At 40.1% G+C, this 10,667-nt stretch overlaps 1 protein-coding gene and 1 long non-coding RNA gene across 2 annotated transcripts; both read left to right on the top strand.

Moving 5' to 3' along the window:
* The first annotated feature begins 226 nt into the window (after nt 1-226).
* On the top strand, nt 227-4,511 carry LOC144450017 (monocarboxylate transporter 9-like). Its single transcript, XM_078140584.1, has 4 exons — nt 227-520; nt 2,158-2,343; nt 3,171-3,536; nt 4,498-4,511. Exons 1-4 carry the CDS (start codon nt 364-366, stop codon nt 4,509-4,511), a joined length of 723 nt encoding a protein of 240 aa, XP_077996710.1. The 5' UTR covers nt 227-363.
* Nucleotides 4,512-4,616: 105 nt separating this feature from the next.
* LOC144450392 (uncharacterized) lies at nt 4,617-6,742 on the top strand. The gene is made up of 3 exons (XR_013482237.1): nt 4,617-4,803; nt 5,618-5,782; nt 6,563-6,742. It is a non-coding gene; the product is annotated as an uncharacterized LOC144450392 (long non-coding RNA).
* The last annotated feature ends 3,925 nt before the right edge of the window (nt 6,743-10,667 follow it).

Below are 10,667 nucleotides of genomic sequence, written 5' to 3'. Positions count from 1 at the left end.
GCGAGGCCTGGGGTGATGATACGCGCGCTGACCAGAAACAATTCTTTATGATCAACCTGGAATTATTTTTAAGCAATATTAACTCACAAGTGTCTGTGGCGTACACTCACGTGTCCTCATCACCTGACTGGTTGACCCTTATCTCAATAGTTATCTGTTTTGATTTACTTGGAGTACGTTGTCTAACCTCGACGCTTCGTGACAGACCATACAGTGAAAAGGTCACAGTTGTGTGTATTGTAAAGTGAATATTTGTTCCACCAATGAATGTGCGCCATCGACTTTGTTACATGTTCGATCCACTTGCACCATTTAGACCAAGTTGTATAAATCTGTGGTCTTCGAAATCACCACAAATTCACGATGCCTACAACTCCCACGGCTCCTGATGGTGGTTGGGGATGGTTTGTTGTGGCTGGGACGTTTATTGTTTACGCATTGACCTCCGGCTCCGCGTTGGCGTTTGGGGTTCTGTATGTACCTCTTCTAGATGCCTTTGGTGAATCTAGGGCAAAAACAGGTTAGTGTGAATACGTGAATAACTAGTAGTTTAGTTTAGTTTAGTGATTGTATATCCTAAGATAATAACAATCTCATCAGAGTCTGGTACGGAAGTGCTGTTCAGTTTTACCTTTGAAGACATGTATGTCCTTGGACAAGACATAGACCCTCCACGAACATTGTTGGAGGGTCTATGGACAAGACAACAACAAATTCCAGTATTCTAGAGTTCCATTCTTTTCTCCGCGAACAGGAAAACAGCACCGTCACCGCATGGGGGTAGTCCTATTTGCAGACGGTGTAAGCATAGACAGTGGACTAGGGGGAGAAGTCTTCCCTTCCTTCACTACACCGTCTGCAAGCAGGGCTGGCATGGTATTCTTTGCAAACGCCGTAAGAAAATAAACAGTAAAACGAACAATATTGATCGAGTCACACAAAATAAAATATATTAAAAAAAGAATAAAAAAATATTGTAAATAAAAACAAAGCTACAGTTATTGCAGCTAGGTATAGGGAGGGATGTCCTGCCTGAGGAACATTTCATAACGAGGTCCCGAATTACTACGTGTGCAGGGTGTGCAAGCAGGACTCATCGTCGCAAACCACGGCCTGTTTTACGGCAACGTTCTTAACGAGCCTCCCACATCGTCGCAAACCACGGCCTGTTTTACGGCAACGTTCTTAACGAGCCTCCCACGTCGTCGCAAACCACGGCCTGTTTTACGGCAACGTTCTTAACGAGCCTCCCACATCGTCGCAAACCACGGCCTGTTTTACGGCAACGTTCTTAACGAGCCTCCCACTGAAATGTAGTGGTAGAAATAATAACCCTGGTTTGTGAGAATGGCAGGACTATGCATGGAGTAGTCCTTTGGCCTCCACATTGTTAGGATATGCAGTAATGATCGGAGTTGGGGGAGGGGGGTATTCATAAATAAAGGAAATCATTAGGGCTTCCAAATTTCATGTTTTATGAGAGGGCCATGACATAACGTATAGTGTTAATTGTACTAAAGAATACATTCTTGCTATGACACAGGGTAACTATGTACAAAGGTCAAGGTCAAGGTCAAAGTTCAAATCTCAACAGTTTACACCACTTACCCATATAAGGTTTTGATCTGGTCTATATTTGTTGGTATCTAAAATTTAAAAGAATACTGATATTTTGCTCATGATTTGAACCAAATTAAACCTCAGGAGTGGTCGTTTACTAAGTGTATATGAAAATTTGTTACGACTTCACCGCAATAGGTTCTAAAGCCTAAATTCAGATGGGTGATTGCCATGTGGATGTGTTTGTGGCCACACAATCAACCTCTGTCAGTGTTTACACTATCTTGAATATAGGGTGATTATATCCACATAACCAAATCACTGCTATTATGCACCCCACCTCATTCAGTGTTTACACTATCTTGATTACAGGGTGATGATATCCACATAACCAAGACATCGTTGTCACCGTTGTCACCAACATTTAAAGTGGCACAAACTGACTGTATAAACTTTTTTCTCAATTGAAAATACTTACAAAGAACTTTGCATAATTATAAATGAATAATAGAAACAAAGGTATAAAATAAACAAACTGTGAGGGCGCCCTACACATCACGGCTACATCTGTATATTAATTATTCTCTCGTTTTGCAGCATTCATTGGTTCAATCAGCTATTTAGTGACAGTCCTAACCAACCCGTACAGTTCTCTACTCTGTGATAAGGTTGGACATCGTCCTGTTGTCATGTTTGGGGGCGCTATTGCAGCGATATCAGTTTTCCTCAGCTCATTTACAACCAATTTGTTTCAAATGTACATAACGTATGGTTTATTTGTAGGTAAGTAGAAATATCGCTAGAATGAAACATTTGTCTTTGAGGACACTCCATAATGTAGGGCGCCCTCAACAATGACATTTTTTTTTCAGTCGAGCATATTTTTTTTTTTAAATTGTGGACGCAGCTTAGTTTAATAGTCGATTTTCCGGTTCCAAGATGCATTGCGCAAGAGGACGTCACTAATGTTTGTACGTTTAGTCTTGTTTTATCTTTATTACATTTGAAATAATATTTTCATCAGGAAATGATGGAAAGACATGTTGACCTCTTTGATTATGAATGATTTTATAGAACAAAGACTTAAAACACCATCATTTACAGAGAGGTTTTAGGGATGAACACATGGTACGGTCATGTAACAACCATCCCTTGAGTAGCATATACACAGTACATGGCATTGTATGGAGAGACGTGCAATGCATCTTGGAACCGACAATAGGTCAATTAAGATACAACCACAGTATGATCTGACAATTAATTGAATATTCATATACTTACGGAAGTAGAATTGTTTTATAAATTAAAAATTTGAAATAAATCCATGTACTGATTTGTCATCGATATGGACACTGATTTTGTGAATGATTTTATAGAATAAAGACTAAACGCCATCAATGACAGAGAATTATCTTACTCGTAAACCCAGGGTATTGTAAGATATACGGTTACAATTGTCCCCGCTTAGTAGCGTGTGCAAATCACCTGCACGTACGTACCGAATAAATTGCGTTTTATGAGGAGACATATGGTGAATTTTGGAATTGGCAACATGTCAACACACTTTCTCTTTGTACATGTACCTTGAACAGAAATGTCATTTTCTGCAGGCATTGGAAATGGTTTTACTCATGCGCCCTCAGTGTTGATAGTTTCAAAATACTTCGACAAGAGGTTGCCAACAGCAACAGGTGTTGCCCTCGCTGGGAGTGGTTTTGGTATGGTCGTATTCTCGGTTATCACACAGAAGTTGTTAGACATATACGGATGGCGTGGAACTTTAATGGTGATCAGCGCCCTCACAGTCCATTTAAGCTTAGCGGGGTCATTATACCGCCCTCTACGTGGAACTCTTACACCAAGGACTGAACAATCAATCGAGATGCTAGCTATTAATAAAGAAACAATAAATATTGCAGGGGATGTCACTAAACACGATAAATCAGAAAAAACTAGTAACTTGCAAGAAAAAGAGAGTAACCGTTCAAAACTTTCCAAAAGGACGCAAATTTTTTATAAATTTTTTGACCAAGTTTACTGTTTTTCTCTATGGAAAGATTCAATTTTTATTCTCCTTCAGATCTGTATATTTTTATCATTTTTTGCTTTCGGCGTCATGTTATCTCATGTGGTAAGTTATCCTTTATTATCAAATTAACAGTCTAAAGTTAGTCTGTAAGGTATGCTATGGTAGGGCACCCTCACACATCGGTCAATCTGCTTTCACCATGGGATAGAGCCGGCTGATGTGGGTGCCCTCACACATCAGTCAACGGCTTTTATCATGGGATAGAGCAGGCTGGTGAGGGCGGTATGACACAACATCATATAGTTAATGAGGGCCTAGCTTAGAACCTTTGCTGGTCTCAGTTAGTTAGTTGTATTAGTTTATAGCACTTTCCCATTCTGTGCCCAAAGCGCTTTACAAAAATTACCCCAGGCACAGATCTATATAGTGGCACAATGGCCCTTTATACTTCCTCAACTCCCTGGGGAGCATACAATCCATTGCAGCCCTTATAAGTGCATAGGATTAAAGCATTCACATTGCAACCTCTACCCTACCAGGTCCCCAATTATACAGCTGGGTGGACTGAGGCACAGTCGCAGTTGAAATCTTGCCCAAGGACTTTAGCTGCTCGGAAACAAATGGCAGCGATGGGGCTCAAACCTGCAACCTGCTTTACTTACTATGTCGTCACACGTTCAGACATTTGCCTAACAATTCAGTTTTATACCGAAAATCCAATTATTTTTTCATAGAACAATGTCTCAACCGACTTAGATAACTTATTGTGAGATGATTACACAACCTAGAAACTTGAGATGGCGCTATCACTATTTGGACACAATTTGTATCAGTAATACCGCATGTGAGTTCTTTATGAATATCCATAACTATTGATTGTAAAAGATATGATGTTCTTTTGTAAACAGCGCCCTCACCATGAGTGGGATTAGACGTTGAGGGCGCTATTATGCACCGTTGAGGGCGCTATAATATATTGCAGTCTTAATGATCTGATTACTTTGAATAGGTGAAGAGAGCACAAGAGTTTGGTATCCCAGAATTCAAAGCAGCATCACTGGTAGCAGTAGTTGGCGTTTGTCAGAGTGTCGGGAGAATAGTGATAGGTTTAGTGGCTAACATAAAGAGAATTAACAGATTAATTCTGTGCCAGGCAATGATAACTATATGTGGAATATGTATAGTCACAAGTATGAATATTCGAACCTATGTTGGTAAGTTAATAGCTTGCGCAGCAGCCACGAAGTGGCCACATTGCTCAATAACTAGTACACATGTGTGTCCTATATACTATGCAATGTGTTTTTGGTGGTTTTACCCAAGGATGCATTGCGGCGCCATGACTACGCATGCGCATTCTACATACTATGCGCATTCTCCACACAGAGGGCGCTATCTACAATATCATCGTGAGGCAACCGATCACTCAAGTAAATCTACCCTGTGCGAGCTTATGGGCTTTGCCTACTTATGATATTATGCAATGTATGCAATGTTGTTTAATGCAATTTTAGCTTTGTTTCCATTTATTTTATGTAACTGAAGTTTTGTAGGTTGTCTTTTATTTCTATGTAAACTGTTTTGGGGTCCACGTTTATAAGTGTTCGTCACCTGTGTGGACTGTCTGACTTTTGTCAAAGTTGAGTAAATTAAAATTATTGAAGTAAACTATCCGATAAACATTTACAAGTACTAGGGAGAACCAGCTTATGGGCATCTAAATATCACAAATGATAAAACGTATACATCAAAGTTTGATGGGAGCACTGGATGCCATAAAAGTTTACTTAATTTCAGTTTGTCTTTTGGTTGTTGAAAATATTTGAATATTGTAACAGTACAATGTATTTCATCATCTCTCTCTCCCTATCTCTCCCCCTTTCTCCCTCTCCCCTCTCTCTCTCTCCCTCCCCCCCCTCTCTCTCTCTCTCTCTCTCTCTCTCTCTCTCTCTCTCTCTCTCTCTCTCTCTCTCTCTCTCTCTCTCTCTCTCTCTCTCTCTCTCTCTCTCTCTCTCTCTCTCTCCACAGCTCAAGTCATTTTCGTTGCCATATTTGGATTCTGTTTTGGTGCAATTGTGACGTTAAACACCGTCCTCTGTGTCCAGTACTTCAGCGTAGATAAACTGAAATACACCTATTCATGGATACATATTATATTGGGACTCGGACTCTTCTTAGGACCACCAATTGGAGGTAATATTCCACAAAACACTAAACACACAAATAAGCCAATCAGTTTATCCAAAATTTGAGTTGGGTAGTGCGCATGTACTAATACATGAGGACATGCCCTTACAAGGCACACCCTCTCACACCCTGGGGTGGGGGGAGGGGGTGTACTCCCCTTACTTGAGTATAGATATATGTATATGTGCCGCCCTTTGGGGTGCGTTTTCTAACCTTTTGGTCTAAAATGGGGGCTGTTTTTTTTAGCTGAAGAGCCTAAAATGGGGTCCACTTTGCATTATTTTCGATTTTGCTTGGTCTAAAAATGTGGTCCATTGTCCTTTACCAAATCATAACTGCTATTAATTGCCCAAAAATGTTGCCTTCTAAGGAAAATGTATTTAGGTCTCAACTTTAAACTTTAAAAAATCTGTAATGATCTAAAACGGGGTTTTGATTTTGGTCAAAGTGGGTCTAAAATGGGGCCTGGGATTTCCAGCACTGTGCCACACACCCCTACCAGTGCTGGCCACTGGTGCTGCACCGGGGGCCACACACCCCTACCAGAGCTGGCCACTGATACTGCCCCGGGGGCCACACACCCCTACCAGAGCTGGCCACTGATACTGCCCCCGGGCATCACACAATCATGCACATTGCCACATACACATGACCATGCTTGACTGCATAACATTTGAAGAAGGCCCATGTCAGAGGCTGTGTCCCTCTGAAAGCTAATTTGGTATTGTATCAACAGTAAAGAGTTCTACTAGATTGAATTTCTTGTAAGTTTTTTGTCTTTTCTAGGTTTGCTACGGGATATTACAGATTCCTATGAGTGGTCCTTCTACTTAGCAGGTTCATGTTGTCTGGTGGCAGTACTAACGGTTTCCATGGTACCATTGGTCCAGTGGCGACAAAAAAAGCATCGGTCTCTCACAAATGAACATTCCGAGCAAGAGTGATATATTCAATGGTGCATCATTTTGTCTGGTGGTGGTACTAACCATGTCCATGGTACCATTGGTCCAGTGGCGACAAAAAAAGCACCAGTCTCTCACAAATGAACATTCCAAGCAAGAGTGATATATTCAATGGTACATCATTTTGTCTGGTGGTGGTACTAACCATGTCCATGGTACCATAGGTCCTGTGGTGACAAAAAGCAAATGTCATTTTGTCTTGTCGCTCTGCTAACCCTGTCCATAGTACTGTTGATCAAGTGGTGACAAAAAAAAGTCTGTCACAAATGATCATTTTGTCTAGTGGCTGTGCTAACCCTGTCCATAGAACTGTTGATCCAGTGGCAACAAAAAAGTACAAACTTTCCCCAATGAACATTCTGAGCAAGGGTGAAATGTTTAAATGTCATTTTGTCTGGTGGAAGACCTATACTAACAATGTCCATTGTAACGTGGGTCAAACACCAACAGTAAAATGTTCAATCTGTAAACTGAATTACATTTCTCAGGTGGAATAAAATACTCAATTGTTATATTGTCTGGTAGCAGTGAATGTACTACTGATGGCAAGTGGTGGTACCGATGGTCCAGAGGCTAGGCGACAAAAACATGAAAATCTTAAAATTTAAAAATGACCATTCCAAACAGGAGTGAAGTACCGATACTTGTCATATTGAGAAAAAACTTTGGATTGCTTCTACACATGGAAAAAAATAATTTGATGCAGGATTGACAATAGAAAAAAATTGCTGTCATAACCACTTCTTCCCCCCCCCCCCCCCGAATCAAATGGTTCTCCCCTAATAATCTTTATCTATACTGGATAGTTCTTTAAGTATATAAACAGTTGCCTCCCAAGAGGTCCAGTGAGGGCCATCCCTCATGGGTTCAGTGTTAGTGCAGGAGGAAACCAGAGTACCTTGGGAAAACCTGCGTTGTTTGGTAGAGTCAAACTGAATGACACTCTTCTTACTTACAGTGTGGTAAATTTAATCAAACCCTGAATGGGTTGGAACCCTGACCGCAGTGGTAAGAGGCAGGTGGTTTAACCACTCAGCCACTGACAACCCTGAATGGGTTTGAACCCCTGACCACAGTGGTAAGAGGCTAGTGGTTTAACCACTCGGGTACCAACAACCTGTTTCCATTTATATAATGCAACCAAGATCAAAGTTGTGTCCATTCTTCTCCTCTTAAATTAAAACACCACAAATCTTACAATTACCAAGGGATCCGTTATTATCATTACTCTTTTGATTCTTAAAGAAACGTGCTACACTAAGTCTCAGCGTACAACAAACTAAAAATGAAAAATAATACAACCGCTACGAAAACACAGAAAAAAACACAAATTAAATGTCTCAGAAGAAAGGATACAAGGTTACAACAACAATTTGCTTTATGTCTTATCTTCTGGGACATTATCCCACCAAATAAACATTCAGTCATGCATACACTAGTGTTATCGATCCCTTGGTAATTATAAGATTAGAGGTGTTATAATTTAGATAAGAGGAGAAGAATGGACAAGACGTCTTTGTCATTCATGCATCAATTGATCAATTACATGCTCCCTGTATCCTCTGATAACAGGAGAATTAGAAGAATGTACAATATGTCTTTATTTAGTCAATAAAGAGAGAATTATATACAGCTAAAAGAGAGAAAAGTAGCCAGAGAAAGAAGAAGAAAAGTTTTATATCACCACAAAAATCAATCAGTCAATTGATCAATATCACACACACAAAATAAGTTTTATTTCACCACAAAAATTAATCATTCAATCAATCATTCATACATACATTCAGTCAAATAATCAATCGATCAATCAATCAATTACAAGCTCCCTGTACCCTGCGATAAGAGGAGAAGAATGGACAAGATGTCTTTATTTAGTCAATAAAGAGAGAATTATATACAGCTGAAAGAGAAAACTAGCCAGGGAAAGAAAAAACAGTTTTATATCACCACAAAAGTCAGTCAATTGATCATTATCACACAAAAATAAGTTTTCACAAAAATCAATCAATCATTCAACCAGTTGCATGCTCTCTGCCCCCTGTGGTAAAATACGTACGTTTGGCGGGGTGGGGGGGGGGAGCAAGGTATGAGAAGAGCGCCCACAACGGCCTATCCGATTCAGTCTCAGTCTACCAGTGCATGGCTTAATTTGTGCAAGTGTTCTTGAAGTGGAACAAACGCGAGGTTGAATATATCTTGGCTGCATTTCTCTATGCCTTGACAATGTCAAACACCATCCTACATCACGTGATCTCTTTAAAGTGACCATGGGGGTGGGGATGGGTAGTTTAATAGTCAATAAACTTTTATTTCATCAAATTGATGTTCAAACAACTTTACAACGACGATCGAAACTCAAATGAAAAGCAGCGTAAAACAACACGGGCCAAGTCTTTATTACTCATTAAATTGGGAAACACCGAAAGTTTGTTACTGTACGCACAGGAAGTCACTCGGGCCTTCGGCCCTCGATATCAGTATGCGATTATAGTAGTGTTGCGCCGGATCGGAGTTTAGATAAGACGTAGGAAAAAAAGGCGCGAGCGACTGTCGACAGTCTAGAAGTTATCGTGATAAAATGTAAATACAACTAATAACTTATAGTCTTTTAAATAGACTAATTCATAATATTATGAAGACCTGCGTAAAATTCTTCCCTTTTTGGCATTGAAAGGGTGAGAATTAAGTTTTATTTCCTTGTAAATTTGAACATTTTGTAACAAAAAATCATAGGTCATTAAAAAAATCATCACATTCCAGTGAAAAGCTAGTCTGGATGCCAACTATGTTCTAACCACAGTCTGGGAGTCATGTTATCGGAAACAAATGCTAGTATTTTTTTGTTATTATTCGCTTTATCGTAAAGATACAAGGGAACGTCTATACGTGTATTAATTGTGGAAGTACGTAATCTGGAGCATTTCAACACATTCTATTCACCCCCCCCCCCCCATGGAAATAGTCATCTGGTCCATTACATGGGGTCTGTAACAAGGTGACGATGGGAGACGAGGCTATTTGTCACAGTATATGGGGACGGGTGTGATGTTGTGACGCTTTCACTTTAGGCATACATTCATGGGTATTTGTGTAGAGGTGAGGAGTACTAATGTGACTTGCACTTATGAGGGTGTATGCACTTCAAATACAAATACATGTATCTACAAATAGACTGAGTTGGAAGTTCTGCTACGGAGCACTTTTAGAAAAGATTTTGGGGTGAAATTTTTTTAGGAAATGTCACGCGTGATTAGTCTGCCAATGTGTTTGAAAATTTCACACACATGCCCAAGAATTGGAGCTACAAACATAATTATATTATAAAAATCTGTGTTTTCTTGATCTGGGTCGATCCTGACCACAGGGAGCCCTATTCTTGGTTACCCAGCCTCTTGCCGTTGAGGGCATAACCCCCCCGCTTAACCAATCGCCATGATATTTGCAATGTGCCCTCTAAGCCAATTTGACGTACCACTGACGCACACAATTTCTAGTGATGCACCAAAATGTGTTGTTCTCCTAGTCTAGTTCCTATACAGTGTCATTACGATTCATACCTCCACTCACAGTCTAGTCAAAGTCGTTACTCTAGAAGTCCTGAGATGCATGAGATGTAATTTAAAATTCGCCCACAGCCACCCACACAGTCATTAACATCATGTCTTTGTTAATCAGTCACAAAATTCTAACCAATAACACAGTCCTTCATAAAGTTAGTGTTTATTGGGGCAGTTATGTAATGTCCAAATATGGTATATTTGTCAGCTCAGGATGCTACTTACACACACTTTACGTCACTATAGCAGCTGGGGTTCACTGATTGGATGAACAACTTTCTGTACTGAATGAGGGACTTTGACCAGACTGTGGTTAGGAACAATTGGCATCCAGACCAGGTTTACATTGGTTTACATTGCAAAGATGAAAAG

The sequence above is a fragment of the Glandiceps talaboti genome, chromosome 19 (genome assembly GCF_964340395.1).
Source record: "Glandiceps talaboti chromosome 19, keGlaTala1.1, whole genome shotgun sequence".
Taxonomy (NCBI): Eukaryota; Metazoa; Hemichordata; class Enteropneusta; family Spengelidae; genus Glandiceps; species Glandiceps talaboti.
This window is presented reverse-complemented; position numbering and strand designations above follow the sequence as displayed.

What these genes read in the sequence shown, in the direction of transcription:
- LOC144450017 (XM_078140584.1), top strand. Translation starts at nt 364, where the DNA reads ATGCCTACAACTCCCACGGCTCCTGATGGTGGTTGGGGATGGTTTGTT. An exon ending in TGAATCTAGGGCAAAAACAG is followed by an intron (nt 521 to 2,157) that starts GTTAGTGTGAAT and finishes CTCGTTTTGCAG; the next exon opens with CATTCATTGGTTCAATCAGC. An exon ending in AACGTATGGTTTATTTGTAG is followed by an intron (nt 2,344 to 3,170) that starts GTAAGTAGAAAT and finishes CATTTTCTGCAG; the next exon opens with GCATTGGAAATGGTTTTACT.